The 19,493-nt window shown below is 44.3% G+C and overlaps 2 protein-coding genes across 5 annotated transcripts; both read left to right on the forward strand.

Annotated features, from left to right (window-relative positions):
* The first annotated feature begins 1,763 nt into the window (after positions 1 to 1,763).
* LOC116392889 (pre-B-cell leukemia transcription factor 1-like) lies at positions 1,764 to 13,994 on the forward strand. Of its 2 annotated transcripts, none has more exons than XM_031864709.1 (8): positions 1,764 to 2,002; positions 3,358 to 3,431; positions 8,714 to 8,961; positions 9,103 to 9,293; positions 9,441 to 9,576; positions 9,670 to 9,826; positions 11,241 to 11,328; positions 12,616 to 13,994. In XM_031864709.1, exons 1-7 carry the CDS (start codon positions 1,818 to 1,820, stop codon positions 11,282 to 11,284), a joined length of 1,035 nt encoding a protein of 344 aa, XP_031720569.1. In that variant the 5' UTR covers positions 1,764 to 1,817; the 3' UTR covers positions 11,285 to 11,328; positions 12,616 to 13,994. The 2 variants fall into 2 exon arrangements, with proteins under 2 accessions (XP_031720569.1, XP_031720568.1); XM_031864708.1 differs by lacking the exon at positions 12,616 to 13,994 and adding an exon at positions 11,697 to 11,823.
* Positions 13,624 to 17,796, forward strand: sid4 (secreted immunoglobulin domain 4). 3 transcript variants are annotated; one of them, XM_031864707.1, is made up of 8 exons: positions 13,624 to 13,701; positions 14,397 to 14,543; positions 14,628 to 14,762; positions 15,674 to 15,846; positions 15,932 to 16,118; positions 16,215 to 16,394; positions 16,487 to 16,747; positions 16,858 to 17,795. In XM_031864707.1, the coding sequence occupies exons 1-8, from the start codon at positions 13,653 to 13,655 to the stop codon at positions 16,860 to 16,862; spliced, it is 1,137 nt and encodes a 378-aa protein (XP_031720567.1). In that variant the 5' UTR covers positions 13,624 to 13,652; the 3' UTR covers positions 16,863 to 17,795. The 3 variants fall into 3 exon arrangements, with proteins under 3 accessions (XP_031720567.1, XP_031720566.1, XP_031720565.1); XM_031864706.1 differs by having other exon boundaries at positions 14,379 to 14,543; positions 16,858 to 17,793; XM_031864705.1 differs by lacking the exon at positions 13,624 to 13,701 and having other exon boundaries at positions 14,084 to 14,543; positions 16,858 to 17,796.
* The last annotated feature ends 1,697 nt before the right edge of the window (positions 17,797 to 19,493 follow it).

Genomic DNA, 19,493 nt, shown 5'->3' on the forward strand with positions numbered 1-19,493 from the left:
AGCATTCCCCGGAGCCCGCCGACATACTGATGGAGAGCTGCGTCAAGGGAACCAGAAAAAGCCAGAAAGAGGCCGGAATTGAATCACTGTTTCTTTCAAAATAAAAGCACTAACGCGCTACTATCTGAATCAAAAACCGCTTTTTAAACCATTGTTCCATTTCTGTGTCGGCCACTTGACTTTGCACGGTAGCACTCTAAATAATGTTTCAGACATTTAAATTATATAACGTATAATAGTGTATAATTCAGCATTGTTCTGCAGCTCTTTGTATTTCAGTGACCATGTCATTCTATTTGGATATTAAAACCATTTTACCGTCACCTCCAGGACAAGTTTTGTGGAAGACTTCACATTCACTGCACACATAATAACAGCATTTATACAATATATCATTTTCACAATACAGATTAGCAGGCTCGTGAATTAAAGCAGATATAAATGTCCAGATGAATCCGTTTACCCTGCACAATATATGCAGTCTCAATGGATCGATTACAATACAATGAAGTAGGCAAATTCTGCTGTTGTAGGGTGCTGACCAGGAGAAAAAGAGCACAGAAAATGTAAAAGTGATTAATCATAACACGACTATACCGGCCCCTTCACGCGGACAAACTGTATTAGGACTATCTCTCGTCTGTTAAAAACAAAAGCAGCCTCACGTGACCTTTGGTTGGACAGTTTGTGTGTTTTGGCATTTTGCATTGACGTATATTCTGTAAAAAAATATCTCTGCGCGTATACAAAACATGGCCTGTCTATTGATGTATTACTTCATTAAACCTACTCCTTTAATCGGGCTATCTGCTTTAAGGTGCATTAGTCTGAAATGTTGGAGCGGAAGTAGTCTTTTCTCGTCTCGTGTAATTTGACAGAGGACGGCATTGCTCCATGGTGGTGTTTTTCTGGGAGGAGTGGGACAACAGCCGTACGGGGAAAGAAAAATAGCAATAAGCAACAACTAAAGGCTACAAACCTGAATTTGCGGGACTTGGACGGGACCAGATAGATGAAGTTCCTCGGGAACACCTTTCCCGGACCGTCTTTTAGGTGACCGTGTCGGTTCTCACTTTTAATTACCGAGCAAGGATACGGGACTCATGGATAAAAGGAGAGCAGGCGGAGACGACGACATCAAAGGGGCTCCCGGGTCATTAGATACAGCTATAGCACCGATCAGACCATTATTTAACACGCGAGAGCCGACCAGCCTCTCTCAAACGGGAATGAGCTCCGTAACAAGCCAGTTTTGGTAATTATCTGGAGCGTCTTGGTCGTCTTTTCAGGGGAAGAAAAGACGTCCGTAGCGCGTCAGGCTACTTATAAAAACAACAGGATCTGAAAGAAGGAAATTTTTTTTTTTTTAACCGCCCCCCCCCCCCCCCCAGACCCCCAATGCCAAAGAAGAACCCGTTTCCAGAGCCCCGGTTTTGTATCGTTTTCTTCGGATGAGTAAAAGCTAAGGCGGCTGCACTTCTGTCTCTTTTGCTTTGTTACTCACACCAACACAAGCAGGCAGCTCCAGCTGAGCCAACACTTCTCGCTGTTTTGAGCCCTGTATGCTTTTTTCTTTTTTTTTTTATGGGAAACTTTTCAACCTCTCGTTTTTTCTAAGTGCTGAAAGTTGGAGAAGGAAACCCCTTTTTGTAGTGATCCTCCTCCTCCTCCTCTCTCTCTCTCTCTCTCTCTCTCTCTCTCTCTCTCTCTCTCTCTCCCTCTCTCTCTCTCTCTCTCTCTCTCTCTCTCTCTCTCTCTCTCTCTCTCTCTCTCTCTCTCTCTCTCTCTCTCTCCACAATAAGAGCCACACTGTAGGTATGGACGAGCAGGCCCGCATGATGTTGGGTCATATTGGACTAACTGGACTGCCTCACGAGGACGTGGGGGATCCTGACAACATAAGGAAACATCACAACATGGGCCAGCCGCAGCAGGACATCGGTGACATCCTCCAGCAGATCATGGTCATCACAGATGAGAGTCTGGATGAGGCCCAGGCCAGGTAATGCCGTGAGCAGATAAGGCCTGATATATTGTTTAGGAGTTGGATTTGGGTCTGCAGGGGGGGGGGGAATAGTCATCACAGTATCTCCTCAAACGTGCATGGGCTTACACAGACACACACACACACACCCAGACACACACATCAGACATTGTAACAGACTGTAATAACACCCCTAACTTGCAGAATGCTGATGGGGTTCTTGTGCCCCCTCTCCAGCTGTGCATCACCACCGTTCACCCCCCACAGGTCTTATCAACAGTACAACACAGGCTCCACAGCACTCCCCTCTGGGCCATGAAATCACAAAGTTACTCATAATAATGCAAAATCTTATCATGTTAGATTGCCACTAATTAGAAATAAACTCAGTTCTACATTATGGAGACTTTGGTTGCAAGTTAAGTTTAACAGTAGAATGCAGTTTGGTTATTGTAGATGCATTTATAACGTTGTTATACACACTGATGGGGGGGGGGGGGAAGTATCCTGATTAATATCGTGTTAATTTCACGATGCTATCACAGTAGTTTCCTCAAAATAGTGTCTCAACACACAGGAAATACTGCGATACACATATATTCAGTCTGATCTATTCACATAATATGTGCAAATAAAATGAAGTCCTTCATTCACAGCATGCTACGTATTATTTACGTAATGTATTGTCTTTCTCACTCTCGTTTTTTTCGACTTCATCTCGTGATGTAAATTTCATTAAGTAGAAATCAAATCGTGTCTTAAGAACTGCCTGAAGTATGACATTCAGAGTGTTATAACAAGTCGAGATAAGTCAGGTTTTATAAGCAACACGGACGTGTGACAGGATGTACAAATTCAAATAGTCAAAAACGGGCAAACAACTGCCAGCAAACGGCACATTTCACATCAGATGTATGCAGGCAAATAGTAAACTATTTATGCCACAGTAATGTAATAGAAATAGTGTCACAAAACTGGTGTCAGAGTATCAATATTGTACCGTAGTGTGACATTATATTGCAATATTGATTGTTGCACTATTATATTCGTGCCATCCCTATTCTATGTGGACACAGGCTTGTTCCATTTTAAGCTCTCAGAGTTTCTGCACGATTGTGCCGTCAATCTCTCCTCTTGTCTGTCTTCACTAAGGTGAGTAAGTCCAGGTGAATTAGACAACTATGTGCTCAGGCCTGTTTTCAGTCAAGGGCTTGAACAGGTCTGGTTGCACACTCACTCATCTGAATCCAGTCTGTTCAGCACTGACTTGCAATGTGTCTACATGATCTATTGTTGGTGGATGTCAGTGCCTGTTAACCAACAGAATGGCTGTAACAATTTACATTCTCTGTGTCTTTCACTTTCCATAAAAGGAAACACGCTTTAAACTGCCACAGAATGAAGCCCGCTCTCTTCAGTGTCCTGTGTGAGATCAAAGAAAGGACAGGTGAGTTGTCCATATGGTTCCTGGTCTTATGGTTTGTTTGTTTTCCTCATCAGCCAGTAAAGAGAAGGCTTTCATGCTGATAAGAATGCACATTTCTTACTCTTCCAGTGCAGCCGTGATTGTAGCGGAGGTTTAAGCCTACAGTCCACAACCATTACTTTGAACTTCAGGCTTAAATTCATCATTTTTGGTCAAATTGAGAACATAAGGATAAAGAGACAGACACATCAGGGACAGAAAGATATAAGAATATTGTCCAGCCAGGATTTCCCAGCCTTCCTTCATCTACCCGCTACATGTTCTCAATATATTGTCTCACTTTCTTCCTCTTGTGCTCAGTGTGTCACACCCTCTATCTTCAGCTTGTGTTGACATTTTTCTAAAACTTATCTTCTGCTGAATGCGCTCCTCTAAAAAGCACCACCAAACAGGTGGAGCATCTTTTACCGACAGACGCTTTTCACTGAGAAATGAGATGGTCGTTACAATTATCTTACACCTTAAATGTCCGATCCTGACGTTCCATCACACACCACTGATGCAGCAGCTCGTTTTGAACAGTAAAAGGGGCCCAGGTTTGTGTTTTAGCTGGTGGAAAATCATCTCAACTTTGTCTTTAGAGCGGAGAACTCCTTCCAGACACGAAGCAGACAGAAGTGTGAGCGACACGGAGCCCTTGTTATTACCTCATTTCATTCACTCGGTGTGTAAACGGGAACCCTGAGGTTGGCTGCAGGAGGGATGCAGAGTTTCCAAGGCAACTGCTGTAGTTGTCTCACCTGCTCGCTGTCATTCAGATGTTTCACACGCTGACAGCCTCCGTTGTGTATTTCTCACACCGCAGCTTTGACCCAGAAAGAGCTGATCTTTGCGTTCGGTGTCATCGGGTCATCACGGGTAATATGCTCTGATCTGGGTTTTATGCATTGAGTTAAGCGAGTGCTCACTGCTACGCCTCTCAGCCATAACGCTCCCTCTTCCTAACTGATAAGAGGATCTGGTATTATCATTATTATTATCTTTTTCAGGGTCAATAAATCCCATGAAAACTTCTAAACTAGCAACGTTTCAGTCTCAGTACTCTCTGGAGCACTCAGCCCCAAGCCAATCTGTTCCTGCCAGACACATTATTAAAAAAGGCTCAGAAATATCCCATAACAGCCATGAAGTGTAACTAAAGTTACTCAAACAGGAGGTAAATAGTGAATTTGCTCGGCACAATTTTTTTGTTTTTTTTCTGCTAAAAGTAAGGCCTTCTGTAAAAATGACTACATGTAAACACTATTTTAAAAAATCAATACAAGTCCAATAAATACAAGCTGAACCGAAGTCCTCTCGTCTTTACGACAGTTGCTTTGCGGTCCACCGCCGCGTTTCTTTGTCCGGCCACTAGGTTCACAGGCCGCTCGTCCCCAAACCACACTTACAGGCTTCGTATGCTAGCCGCTAGCTTAGCGAGGTCCTCTCCGCCGCTGCGTTACGCTGACGCGCCGCTGACGCGCCGCTGACGTCGCCTGGAGGCAATAGGAGAGCAGCCGTGAGTCGCGAGCCCGCACTAGATCTTTCTCACCCGTTCACTCGAGCCGTACTCCCACTCTTGTCTGGACAACTTGTCCCGGTCGTGCAAGAGCTCTCCCGGGTGAGTCGGCTTACAGCTTGTGGCCCCGGTTCCTTGGACCGCCACCAAAGTTGGGCTCTGCGGTTTTCGTCCGCTCGCTTCAGTCCCCCCCCCCCCGTCCCTCCGTTCCTGGCCAGCAGCTCTGCCTCCACAGGTGTGTTCAATTAAGCTGCTGGCTGTGGCCAAGTCCCAGTCAAGCAGGAAGTACACGCTACAACTGTAATGAAAATAGTTAAATATGCCACAGCCTCACAGTTGTTATTGCGTCAACTTCTAATACTTCTGGTGAAGGAGTCTTATTACCTGGCCACATCATCATATGCACCATTTTACACGGAAATCAACATCCTTGACCGCTTTTAATAACCATGAAATATCAAACAAAGCTTGCCATTGACACACGCACTTCCATAAAGCTATCATACATGTAGTTCAGAGCCCAGGCCTGTGTGATTGTGTATGGGGATGACCCATATGTAGCCTAAAGCAATAATCTGGTATGAATGTCCAAATGTGTTTTGGACCCTTGATCCGTATCACGATACCTACAAAGGGACAGAGAGTCCCCGCTTTCCATCAGTGTGTTGTTGCTTCTTCACACTGATATGCTCAGTAACTGATGTTGTGGAAACACAGCTCTGATACACACAATTGATCTCTAAGTGGTTTTCTGGGCTTCCCGGCAGTCTCCATATCTAGATTATTCTGGAAGTTTAGAATATATTACTCCTCCCTCTCTTTGTCTCGAACCGGGCTGCCTCCCTATTTCTGCTGTCAGTGTTTCGTTCCTCTCCATCCCGAGTTAGAACCATTAAAAATAACTCCTCACATGACAGCGACATGTTCCCTGCGTCCTCCTTCGGGTACGTCTGCTCACGTCTCCGTTGTCCTATGTGTCTCTTTTTCCCCCTCCTTCTTTCATACTATTCCCAATACGACTCTTATTTTTTTTTTTAGCCACCCTGTTTTTTTCTGGGAATTTTTGAGAGGATTACAGCGCACAAAATAGGACCAAGGCAAAGTAAAGAAAACAGAAAAGAACTGACAAGAGCGAGGGAGGGACAGATTGATGGATGGGTTGTAGGGAGAGGCAGTAATGGTTGTGTTTCATGGTATGGCAGACAGTTGATAATCTCCAGACCCCGGAGTCCTGTCAGCCTTCACTACAAACAGATTCTCAGTGGGGGACAGTTTGCCACCCACGGCCCCGACTGGGCTCACAAAGCTGGATTTACTCGCGCTGTTCCTCGAAGCGTCATGGGCCGCCGCTCATCTGTTTATCCCGTCTACTGTGTGTGTGTGTGTGTGTGTGTGTGTGTGTGTGTTAGTGTTTGTACACACGACAGAGTCAACGGGCAATCTGGAAGGCTGGGCCACACTCTGGACTAATTAATATGTAATTAACAGTAATGGGACCCCGGCACCATTTCAATACCCGTGTCTTTGTCTTTCTGCCGCTGTCTTTACCGCGTTAACTCTTTTCTTATACACTCAGTTCATTCTAACACAGTGGTCCTGTAATAAATGCACGTTATAATATGCAGTTTTTGTTAAAACCGTTTCAGAGAGTTGCTGATTAAACTAAATGGTCATTTTTGTTGGCTGTAGTTTGCTGTTGAATTTTATTGCATTGTACTGAGCGGCGGCGTTTTCCAATATTTAAGATAAGATAAGATAATCCTTTATTAGTCCCGCAGCGGGGACATTTACAGGATTACAGCAGCATAGTGGACAATGCACACAAGAGACAGAGTAAAAACCAGAGTATTATGAATAAGTAATAAACATTTCCTCTGTCCTCTACTCTGATTTAAAAGAAACGCATCTCTACGAAACATCGCTTGGTACACCGAATAAACTAAATGTATATTTCACTGTTCCAATAAAGGAACATTTCTCTCTGATGTTCCACTTTACACAAGTAGAGTGGAGCGGTTGGGAGGTTGGACGTATAAATGCAGGATTCAGATGATGAGAAGTGCTCCTCTGTAAACTGGCAACCATCCCTCTTTGGACATCCATACAGCCTGTGATCTGTAGCCAATGAAGACACTCACTCGGGCTACAAGAGCACGCAGGACTTTGAGAGCAGTGGGATTATATTGTAATCTGGTTAATCTGGCACATTAGTATGTTAGGTGCAGTATGCTCATATTTGGTTGTAATATTACAGACATATTTCACATATTAAACTATATTACTGTACTGTAACATGGTTTTGGAAATTGCTAGTGTGTCTGAAATAATTGGAGGCCATCACCGATTGTTAGTGTCTTTAGATGTGTGTGTGTGTGTGTGTGTGTGTGTGTGTGTGTGTGTGTGTCTGTGTGTGTGGATGCTGTTTGCCAGATGCGGAGGCTGTCATTGCCCTCGTTGCGGGATTATGAATGTGATCTCTGGAACTACCTTGTAATTGCCACCTAATTTGCATAGCTGTGCAAATTAACGACCTCTCAAATGAGCCTTAATTTTTCACTGGGTCTTTAGTCGCTCCTTAAGAGCTGGCGTTAATTAACAGCTGTGAGTGTGTGTGTGTGTGTGTGTGTGTGTGTGTGTGGCTGTTTTTCTTTGGGCATGAGGATGCCAAGGAAAGCTGGCATCACTACCATAGCAACAGCCAGTATTTCTTTATGTAAACCTCCCTCCTGGCAGTGTTTTTTGTTGTCTGTGTCTCCCTTCCCCTGCCTCCTCCTCCTCCTCTTCTCTCGCTCTCTCTCTCTCTCCAGTTAGCCCCAGACACTTGATCTCCTCGCCGCCTCTCACTAACAAAGCTACGACTGAGGTTTCCTCTGTCGTCCGGTGTTATATTGTGTCAGCTCTTTCCGGGCTATTAAATCATGGTTTCTCTGAAGTTTTCTGAAGTTCAACTGGGCCGTTTGGGCTGTATATTTGATTTGATGTGAGAAAACATATTACTTTAAAGCTATTGTAATGTTTCACTTTCATTACCACCGTCTACTTAGAGACTGGGCCAAACCAGGGCTCGAGGACAGAGGAGATTTAAAACATCGGCTTGTTTCTTCAGCACCCAGCAGATCATTCTTGATATTTCTGAGGAGAAGGAGTTTGCAGCTTTTTGTTTGAGGACATTCTACTGATGGAGCAGAAAGAGTGTGTCTATAGTGTGGACATATGTTTGTTGTGGGTCTTATATTGTGAGATAGTGCTCTCTGCTGGCTGTGAAGGGAAACCTGACTGTGCTGGAAGACACAAACCCTATCGAGTTACACACAATTTGGTGTTTTTCATTTGAATATTTTCAACATGTTTCCTATAATTCTTCTCTTTATCACAGATTGGGCTCGCAGCACGACAACGTCTGCGCTTCAGATCGTAATGCAACAATTATTCAATCAAATAATTAAAAACGGTCAAATATCAAATATCAAGAAATGTAAATGTGACGACAGGGGAAGCAGATCAGAAGGAAACGATGTTAGGAAGCAGCTTAAAGTGTTGACTGAGTCTACTACTCGTGCAGTTATTCTAACTCATGACTGAATCCTGTTTTTCTAGTTCTACTTGCCTGCGCCAGGAATTGTGAATGAACATGTCAGTGTTGCATGAGCAGGATTCACAAATGGCAGTTGGGGAGTATTGTAAATAGAAATCACATCTGATGTGTTTGTGTCTCTATTTCCCCCACACACACACACACACACAGCCCTGAGCATCCGAGGCATCCAAGAAGAAGACGGCCCCGACCCTCAGATCATGCGACTGGACAACATGCTGTTAGCAGAGGGGGTCGCGGGTCCGGAGAGGGCCGGGGCGTCTGCAGCGGCGGCCGTGGTCGCCGCTGCAGCCGGAGGGTCGCCCAGCGAGGGGGGGAGCGTAGACCACAGCGAGTACAAAGAGAAGCTCGCTCAGATACGACGGATGTACCATGCTGAGCTGGAGAAATACCAACAGGTGTGGTACTTTTCATCATGACACGTGTCACATGACTGTAGATCCCACCAGGGTTTTTGAAATGAAGTGCAGTGAAAACAACATCTAATGTTTGAGTTTGTTGGATTCTTTATTTGTCTCTCTCCCCCCACTCCCATGCAGGCATGCAATGAGTTCACCGACCACGTGATGAACCTGCTGAGGGAGCAGTCGCGTACGCGGCCCATCTCACCCAAAGAGATAGAGCGAATGGTGGGAATCATCCACCGCAAGTTCAGCACTATCCAGATGCAGTTAAAGCAGAGCACATGTGAAGCTGTCATGATCCTGCGCTCCAGGTTCCTGGATGCCAGGTGGGTTTTTTTTTTTTTGCGCTTTTATTTGTTTGTTTTCCCGCCTCTTCTCAACTTTCCAGTGTGTGTGTGACAGTGTACTCACAACATCGTAAACGATGAGCGTCCGCTGACTGTTAATCGTTGCAATTGCACTTTTTCTGGCAGGCGGAAACGAAGAAACTTCAGCAAGCAGGCAGCAGAGGTTTTGAATACATATTTTTACTCTCATCTGGCAAACCCCTACCCCAGCGAGGAGGCCAAGGAGGACCTGGCCAGGAAGTGTTCCATCACTGTTTCTCAGGTCAGGCCGTCAAAGACACACTCGGGGGGGGGGGGGGGGGACGACAACGTTTGGTGTGGTTTTGACTTTGTTTCTCCCCTCTGTAACTCTCAGGTGGCGAACTGGTTTGGAAACAAGAGGATTCGGTATAAAAGGAACGTTGCAAAATTGCAGGAGGAAGCTAACCGGTATGCTGTGAAGACAGCTGTGGACGCTGCCAGTGTATCTTCACAGGCAAGCCAAGCCAACTCCCCCGCCACGCCAAACTCAGGTACACAACGAACATACCTCCGATTCCCGTCACGGGATTAAAACAAGGAGAAAGTAACGTTATGGATAACTCTAACGTATCTGTTATAATCTTAGACGTAAGAAGGTTGCGGATGAGATCATTTCGACTTCATTTCGATCAGTACGACTTAGTGAAATCTGATCAAAACAAGGCTACATCCACACTAATACTCCGTCCACACGGCGCTTCAGCATCGTTTTCGAGATGATCTCCCTCCAGACTAAAACACCTGAAAACGAATATCACGTGACTCTTCACGTACACTGCACATGCGGGAGGGTGCCGGTGCAAACAGGAAGTAGATTGGTTGCTTAGTTAAAAGAAATACGACAGAGTAATAAAGTAGTCTTTAATAATGAAAGGTCGTGTTTGATTAAGATCTTCCTTTATGAACTCAAACAGACACATTTTGTGGAAAGTTTCAGAAGTTTTATTTTTCAGACATAGTTACAGCGCCGCTTCACCTCTCTCTCTCACATCAAATTTACTTTAAAATCAACACTTACACGTAAAGGTTTACTAGATTATTGGTCCATAAATGTGGTCAACACACGCCTCTCACTCGTTCCCTCTCGGTTTCGTTGTTGTCTGTTCTCACTCGTAGCTCTGCTGGTGGCTGAAGTCTCTGTCGTACTGGAGAGCAATCCATGTTTAGTCCCTTTATAGTTTATGTGTCTGGACTTCACAATAGTTGTGCAGAACAAAATTAGCATTAATAAGAAAAGGAAAGTCTTTCGTTTTGTGTCCGTTCTCCTCAAAGCCGCTAACCGTGACTTCAGACGGCCGCTCCGTAGGTGTGATAACGCCGCTGGTCACGCCGCTCGCTAATTGCTCCATTAACAGCTGCTTCCTCCGCAGAAAAGCAGACTTTAACTGAACAACAGCTGCTAGTAAAGACAACAAGGTCAGCCACGCCTGTCATCAGTCGTCCATGTTGAATTAACCTGGTGGTCGATCGATAATCAAGGCTGTTGTTGTTTGTGAGCTTCCGGGAAATGGTCACCTGATAGGGGCGTGACGAATCAGGGAAGGACACGTCGTGACTGCTAAGAACCAATCAAGGAGCGAACGCGGGTGTGGGCGTCATCGTTTTCAAACTCCTCCGTTTTCGACCGTCTACACGAAGACGCAACCCCGGCGTTTTCAAACTCCTCCGTTTTCGGTGCTCTAAAACTCCGGCGCCGTGTGGACGCTCGGCGTAAACGTAGCAACACATGGACGTAGCCTAGGATTCAGCCCTCACTGCTCTCTCCATATCAGGTGTATTGTTACGGGGACGACCACTGGGTGTATATTTGAAAATGAAATGCGTGGCCCTCCGTGAGCAGAGCACCTAGCTCACCTCTGACTCAGGACAGAAGTATTAAAATGTGTGTCGACTGTGTGCCGACAGGAGGATACCCGGCCCAGTGTTACACTCCTGACGGGAGGTTGTGAGGACTTGCCCGGAGTAACTCTTCTTCCCTCCTCTCTGTGTCCGTGTGAGTAGCCATGGTTACACCACTGTTGCTATAGTTACACACTCTCCAACTGAGGAGTCATGGTAACAGCCTTTCCCCGTGTTAGCACGTGGTGTGGTGTGACACATTTTGTGGACCCTATCGATGCGGGCCCTCTGCATGTGACGACATCGCCGACTGAAACGGGACACTGGATTGTTTTTTATGCATTTAAAGGAAACATTCACGCTGAAATGACGAACGTCTGTAACAAGATGACGTCTGAACGTGATTGAACTTCACAGAGTGATGAGTTAACAGTGTCGGTGGATCTACGGGTGGGTGTGTGTGTGTGTGTGTGTGTGTGTTGTTCGTTTACATCCTGCTCTGAATGTCTGTTTCTTGGTTAGGGTGACGACGGCTGGCACCACAGCGGTGATTCCTCTTCCCATCTCTCCCCACCCAGAGCACCAGGGAGCAAACACTACGTCACCTCCAGCTGATGCCCCCCCCCCCCCCGCCCCCCCCCCCCCCCCCTCCCCCCCATCCTGCTCCTCAGACTAACACCACCCAGACTGTAGGTTGACGTCCAGCCAAGCCACGAACAGACCATTACCAAAACTCTGCGACTGTTCTGTTTTGCTTTGTGATGCTGATCGTTTTCTAACATCTCTCAAAGTTCTTTTTTTTTAATCCTTCCACTTTTACGAATGTGTTGACACCTCTTTTTTCTTTCTTTTTTCGTTTTACTATTACTCACACCATTTTTCTTCTGTTATTTTTTAAAAAAGATAAATAAATGCTGAAAAGACCTTTTTTAATGTACTACTTCACCTTCAGTGAATCATAAACTGTATGAAGGTTCGGGGCCTGTGTGTGTCGCCTTGAACCACATTCATCGTTTTATTTCAAAGAATTTAAAATAAGACAAAAAAAAAGACAAAAAGAAAGCATGAAGTCATTTTTAGATGTTGACAATTTTATGATGTATTTTTTCCTTTGAAGTTTTTTAAGAAAAATGTCACTAAGAAAATGCATTGGTAGAGTACAACAGAAACATAAATGGCAGAAATGACCAAAAATGAATAAAAACATTGTCACTTATTAAATTTTTCTTTGCTTCAGACGAGAACTGGTTTGAGTTTGTTGCCATGTTGGAATTTAAATACATTATTGCTTTAACAGGTAATTATGTTTCTTAAGTACTTTTGAACCAAAGAGGCTTCAGCCCAGGAGATCAGGTTCTGTGTGCTTTGCTCAGTTGTGTTAAGTTTCCCATCACACTGTACCAATGAGACCATGTGTGTTTTATTTGTCTGTGCCCTCTAGTGTTGAACAGTGACGCTGCATATAAGAAGCCTCTGGATATTCTGAAGCAACTGCTTTTGCTGCCAAACCTGCCTTGTTTTCCCGTCTATGACTTTTTTTTGGCCCGAGTTCATCTTCGATGGTGGATGTCAACAAATCTTGAGACCTGATAAACAGACATGATGACGGGATGCAAGGTCCATATAGGATGATATCGTAATTATTACCTTATCATGAGTCTTAGTTGCCCATTATTTAATTAGTTAAGACTACACTTCACTCCATTACTTTAACAGATTGAATTACTTAAATTTACTTTTTATTGCATCTTCTGCACGATTACAAATCTTACATATAAGGGCTAATAATCCTATTGAAACAAACTGAGTAGAAATGATACTGACCTTGCTCTCTTCAGTCATATCCGATGGTTCTTTGGCGTGTTACTTTAGTTCTCTACATATTTCCGGATGTTTTTTCATTTTATCTGATTATTCTCCAGCTTTGCTTGAGGTTACTCACAAATATCCCAAATTCAGTAACAAAAAACAGGACAGTTGTACTTTGAGTCCTTTGAATTGTATCTCATCAGCTACTTATCACTGTTGGCTCACTGGTCAATACACGACAGATACATGGAGTGTCTCACTGGAGAGAAATCATCTTCTTGGAAAGCAGAATAATACTCTGAAGACTAAAGTGATGAAATCGATGTCTCCGTGTACTGTTGTTTAACAATTAGTGTCCAGCTTTTGTAGCTTTCATCAGCAGAATAAGTCCTTCAACTTCTGTCCATGCAATACCACTAACATGAGTTATTTGTAAGCAGGTTAACAGCAATGTCACTGGATTTTGGAATCAAACAATGAGAACAAAATTAGATCGCAAAGTAAGATTACGGCAGTGAAGCAGAACAGGTCGACAGTATTTGAATAGGAGAAGGGGCAAAGGGTAAGTTAGGGGTTAAAGGTTGAAAGTGACTGTATGAAAAAGAGACAGAGAAACAGTGAAAGAGAGATTCTTCACAGGGGACGAAGTGGGACTGTTCTCCGTTCATCATGGATTTCTCACCCGGGGTTCTGATCCTGTTTTCTCTGTTGTGTTCAGGTAATAAATCGGATTCACTTTGAATAGAATTGCAGCTTTTCTGCTAATTAGCTTGACGCTTGTAGAGATGTATATCTTTTTTCTCGTACTTTTAAATGGTCACACGAACTGCTGCTCACACAGCAATATAAAATAATATATGTATAAACTTCAACAGCATTGTCCTTTTGGAAACGGTGTCCCGATTACTTTGGATCCCAAATCTAACTGTCTAACTTTCAATTTAAGAAATAGTCCCTTCGGAAGCCGTTGAAAGCATATTCTGTTGGTTATCCAGAGTAATGGTGATTTCTCCATGCTGTGAGCATCAAAACAAAGTTCAAAATCTCAACATTTGGGCAAATCAAAGTAAATTGAAGTGCATAGCTGCCATTTTGTTTTGTAATTTGGGTACATTAACCCTTTAATATAGTAATACAGATCTTTTTAGCAAAGTAAAAATAAATGAATATTCCTCTCTGACACAATGTCTTTGAGAGACTTTCATTTAATTGATGTGCCTTTTTTTTGTTGCTTTGTCATCAATAGCACTTCTGTTCAATCTGTGTATTTGCTCAGCATGTTTGCTTTGGGGTGGTGTGTGTTTACACTGTATTTTACCCAGACTCGTCTAAAGGTTCACAAAGTTGCATTGCATGTGTGTGTGTGTGTGTGTGTGTGTGTGTGTGTGTCACTAGTTATCTCTTTTTGTGCAGTTGCTGGTCAGGCTCCTGAAGTCTCAGTGGAGCCCCAGGCTGCTACTGTGCGCCAAGGGGAGTCTGCCAGCTTTAGATGCCAGGTGCGGAGAGGTGCACAGCCAATCCAAGTGGTGTGGAAGAAAGGCAATAACCAAGCATTACCAGGTCAGGACTAACAACATGTAAGCCTTGTTCACACAACATCAACATCTGTGACGTTTCACTGCATTCTCCTTTTTTTCCTTCTAGATAATGTTAAGACTGGCCCTGATGGCTCTGTGCTGACGGTTGCTAACGCTGTACCTGCAAACCAGGGCCAGTACCGCTGCGTGGCAACCAACTCTGCAGGCCACAGCACTGCCACGGCTGCGCTGAACGTCAAACGTGAGCTTCTGTTCAATATTTAGTTCAGCACGTACTTTTACTCAGGACCAAATGGCACTCAGACACAGTGAGCGACAATAGCTGGTGAACATAGTGGAGCATTGAGCTTTGATTTGATACAAACCTAAAACAGCTAAAAGTGAGTGAATATTGGACTTAACGTTTGCCAGGTGGGCAGAAACACGACTCCACATAAATATTAAAGTTGCTCTGTGACACAAGTTATGAATTTAACTGCGGTTTTTAACCTCAGTTCAAAAACATGTTCAAGCGCATCTATATGTTCTGATGACAAAGAGGGTCGACACATGGCCCCCACACTGTCCTGCTCTCCCAGACGGCAGTTATGCATCTGTTGTGACTATTAAACTCCTATGAGAGAGGTCCCCCAGTGTGGTTCTCCTGAGAAGGACAATCCTCAAGGGGAGCAAGGCCAACATGCAGGAATGTCAAAAGCAGCCTCATCCTCCTGTCCTTTTCTGGATTGAGATGAAAGGAGTTGAACCATCGCTGTATGGGACACGCCCTCGGCAGGCGCAAATGGAATCTCCACTGATGCTGCTGCCAGCATTCCCAGCAGTCCCAGCTGTTTATGAACCTGTGAGCAGGGTTCCCTATAGTCGGAAGTGACGTAACGCTTTCTCCGGACTGTCTACCTTCTTGGGAGTGAGAAGTGCATTCATTGTCACAGATTAAAAGTGGATACCAAGAAAGACCTGCTGCTGACGCTGCGTGTTGCTCTATAATTCATTCATCATAGTGACAGTCAGAATGAGGTCAAAACAGATCTGCTGAATGTGTAAATGAACAACTGTTTGCTAACAGGTTTGCCATTATATAAAAGTATTGTGTTCACAAAGTCGGTTATTGCTTGTTTACTACGTCACTCGTGTCTGTGTGTCCTTTGTCAGATGCTCCTAAAGTGCGGCTGACACCCACAGGGCCCCTGCGAGTCAGGATGGGTCACCCTGTCTCAGTGGAGTGTCGGGCCACAGGCAGGCCACGGCCCAAGCTGAACTGGAAACGCCAAGGCTCCACCCTGCAGCTGGTTACCAAGGACACAAATGATGTCAACACCATACAGGTGAAATATGAACACATGCACGAGTAATCCTTATTTCCACAATTTAAGATAACAAAAAGAACATAATGGCCAACTCTTTTCTCAGTGGCCTGTAGTGCATCCAGAGGACTCAGGAGTTTACATTTGCCGGGCTGAAAACATCGAGGGGGTGGCCGAGGTCAAAGTTGAGATCATCGTTGAGGGGCAGCCGGGAGCACCGGTGGCTTCAGTGGGCGCTACAGAAATGACAGTGGTGGAGGCACATACGATCACAATGGAGTGTCAGGCCAGTGGTAGGATGTTTGTATGCGTGTGCGTGTCAATATCTCTCAGTGCTGCTCTCACTTCTCATTTTTCACTTAGCTCTCCGTTTCCCTCCCTCGTTTCAGGTTCCCCTCCTCCCGTCATCACCTGGTCCAAGCTGCGAGCACCGCTGCCTTGGAAACACACAATGGCTGGTGGAGTTTTGACACTGACCAGCGTGGGGCGCCAAGATTCAGGACAATACATCTGTAATGCGACCAACATACATGGCTACAGTGAAGCGTACACGCAGATGGAGGTGGAGAGTGAGTTGACGATGCAGATAATAAAGACACAGATACTGCACGTGAAGATTGTCACTGCTCATGATGAAAGTAATGTTTTCTCCTTCATGCAGGTCCTCCGTACGCCACCTGCCTGCCTGACCAGGTGAGGCTCCAGCCCGGAGATGCGCTGCGCGTTCAGTGCCTCGCTCACGGCTCTCATCCCATTCGGTTCGAGTGGAGCCGGGGGGACAGGGCGAGTCTGCCTCCAGGAGCCACAAGGGATGGAACGCTGCTCATCGGCCACGTTAAACTGAGCGACAGCGGGACGTACAAGTGTGTGGCCACCAACCACATCGGCTCTAGTGAGGCACTGGCCAAAGTCATCATAAAAGGTGAGCTGGTGTTTGGGTTGAGGCAATTTAACGTCCATCAAAATCTGACTCTCTACTCTTTATTTTCCTTTCTAATTGTGTGTCCTTTCTCTTTTTGCTTCTTTTTACAGCTTAATCCAATGTGGTCTTGTCTGATTGACAAACCATCTATGCCGCACTTTCAACTCCTGCAAGTTGTGGTCGTTGCCATCAACACAGTTTAACAGCTAATAATGACAAAACAGAGAACTTTACATTTAACAGATCCATATATTTTGATGTATGAAAGTGAAATATATCAATGCTGTTTAAAGTCTTGGTGCTGTTAATGTGGGGTTAAGTTTGTACTTTTATATTATTGTTGCTCTAGCTGCACATCTCCCCTCTGATAGCTTTTCTCTGGAACTCAGTGTGGACTTACGTCACAGCGTAGTGTGTGTGTGGGAGTTTCTACTGGTGGAATGCCTCTGCATCCTGCCTGCCTCCCTTCATGTCATCTGCTAAGTCGGCACCTTTGCACTTCCAAAATTGAGGGAACGACGAAACAAAGAAAATCTAATATAAAAGCTCTTATTATGCGATTAAATTCAAAAAAATAAAGACCGAATGAAGTTTCATTCATTTCAATGAAAAATTATGCTTTATAAAATGTTTGTCTGAAAAGGTGTGTGTTGGTTTGCAAAATGCAAATACTCAATCAATGTAACTGGTTATTAAATTCAGCTCTGAAATTCACATTGTGTTTATAGATGTGTTTGCTGAGGAGACCTCGGTGGCTGAGCGTCCGTTAACGGACAAAACACTAATCTCAACATTCACTGGTCAAGAGCCTTGTAACTCCATTTCAGCTTTTTGTTATACTCAGATTTTGGTAAAATATTAATATAATGACAAATGCAATTATCTAACCGTCTATAAAGGAACGGTACAAACTTTGAAGGTGCAGTGTTCAAATATTTTAAAAACACAGTTTTTTTTTTAATTCAAAATGTTCAGACTTTAGCCTTCAGCCCCAGTCGACGCTGACTTCACACAGCTCCCTCTGGAGAGACTTAAGCCCAGAAAGGGCCGGCAAAGTGACGGCAGGTAAAGAAAGTATAGTTTTTACACTAGGGAGTGGTAATGCTAAGGATGGCACCAGTGTATCATCAAGCCATTATTTAAGGCCTGACCAAAATATCCGAAACACAAAAATGGTGAATAAAAAACCCCCAGTCTGACTTCTCAATTAACTACTACGTAATTCAGTCTTTTTCAGCAATTATTTTCTAACATGTGGGGCTTAAAATGTGTGGTACTAGTGTTCATTTATTTTGAAACATTCAAGGAGAGGGCCTTGACATTTTTTTTCCAAAATCCAGCAACACAGCCTCCCAACACAGACTCCCATTTTGTATAAAAGTTGTTGTAATTTTGCCATGTTAATGTCTTTATATCTGATGGAGTATATGAGTGGTGTCTAATCTGAGCATTGCTTCATAAAGTAATTTACATTACATTACATTACAGTCATTTAGCAGACGCTTTTATCCAAAGCGACTTACAATTCTTTAACCGCATGGTGGCAATATGTAGCTTTAAGGCACACACCCATTGCCTTCAGGTGAAGAGCAATTTGAGCCTTCACACCCTTAACAACTGGAGGAACAGATGCAGTGCACAGTCAAGCTTTTGTTTTCCAAATCCCTAAATTACAAAAAAAAAGCAAAAGCACTTGGCTGAACATTGCAGCTCTCTGAGTAAATATGGACTGTAAACTCCTCTTGAACAGGCAAAGTTCAGTTTGATCAGTTGCAAGATGATGCAACGACGGCTGTGTCGACGACAGAGACAATTTAAAGCCGCTTCGACTAAATGAGGTGTTAGCTTGACTTATAGGGTTTGTGGCTGCAGCCCAAGGTTGGAAAGAGAGCTACCATTTCCAAAGCTGCTGCCAGGACGGAGCCTGTATCTGCTGTTTGTGATTGTGGCCTCCCTCGTGAAACGCCCAACCTCCACGGAGAAACACGCTTTACCCTGCACTATTCCTCCCCTCCATCCTTACAAGCGTCTTCAAAGCCGGGGAGGAAACATCTGCCCTCTGTCACCTCACTCCACCCCCTCACTTCACAGACAGCCTGAAGGAGGGAGGGAGGATGAAGGAGACTAAATAGATGCACTCCTGAGGATATTAGAGGATGGAAATCTGCATGAGTTTTTTTTATTTAGATGGATAAAGAGCTATTGAGCTGGAAAAGAGGGAAAAATGCATCAGCGACAGAGAGGACACTCTAATTCATTAAATCTGATCCCCCACTCTCTCTGCGTATGCCTTTGTATAATAACTAGACATGGACATATGGTCCCTAATGGAGTCTGATATAAACAGTGAGGTGCATAGGAGTCCAGATGACATCCCTCAAAAAGGATGTGCGCACACACTCGCACAGTTTGTCACAGTTCTGCTTTGCGTTGGTTTGTATTACAGTAGGAGTAAACAGCAGCGTTACATTTACTCAGGACCACACTTTGCTTATGTTAGCCTTAAGAGACGAGGAGAGAAAAAAACGAAAACAAGAAATCAGTCTTGCAGCGTGAGAGTAAAATACTCCCAAATATTCTTCTTCCTCTACGCCAGATATTCCAATAATAATAACAAAAAAACGGCAGCTAATTTTGGATAAAGATCATTGTGATGTCCCTGCAGTAATAATATGGGGATCATTCAGGAAGGAACCAATGAGGTGACAGCTTCCTCAGGAAGTTATAGGTGGAAGGGGGGGGGGGG

This window comes from Anarrhichthys ocellatus, unplaced genomic scaffold (assembly GCF_004355925.1).
Source record: "Anarrhichthys ocellatus isolate YVR2014 unplaced genomic scaffold, GSC_Weel_1.0 scaffold31, whole genome shotgun sequence".
NCBI lineage: Eukaryota > Metazoa > Chordata > Actinopteri > Perciformes > Anarhichadidae > Anarrhichthys > Anarrhichthys ocellatus.

Coding starts and splice junctions, on each gene's coding strand:
- LOC116392889 (XM_031864709.1), top strand. CDS start 1,818: ATGGACGAGCAGGCCCGCATGATGTTGGGTCATATTGGACTAACTGGA. Junction 2,003..3,357: donor CTGGATGAGGCCCAGGCCAG/GTAATGCCGTGA, acceptor TTTCCATAAAAG/GAAACACGCTTTAAACTGCC. Junction 9,827..11,240: donor CCCCGCCACGCCAAACTCAG/GTACACAACGAA, acceptor GTGTGCCGACAG/GAGGATACCCGGCCCAGTGT.
- sid4 (XM_031864705.1), top strand. CDS start 14,168: ATGTCTTTGAGAGACTTTCATTTAATTGATGTGCCTTTTTTTTGTTGC. Junction 15,847..15,931: donor ATGATGTCAACACCATACAG/GTGAAATATGAA, acceptor CTCTTTTCTCAG/TGGCCTGTAGTGCATCCAGA. Junction 16,395..16,486: donor CACGCAGATGGAGGTGGAGA/GTGAGTTGACGA, acceptor TCCTTCATGCAG/GTCCTCCGTACGCCACCTGC.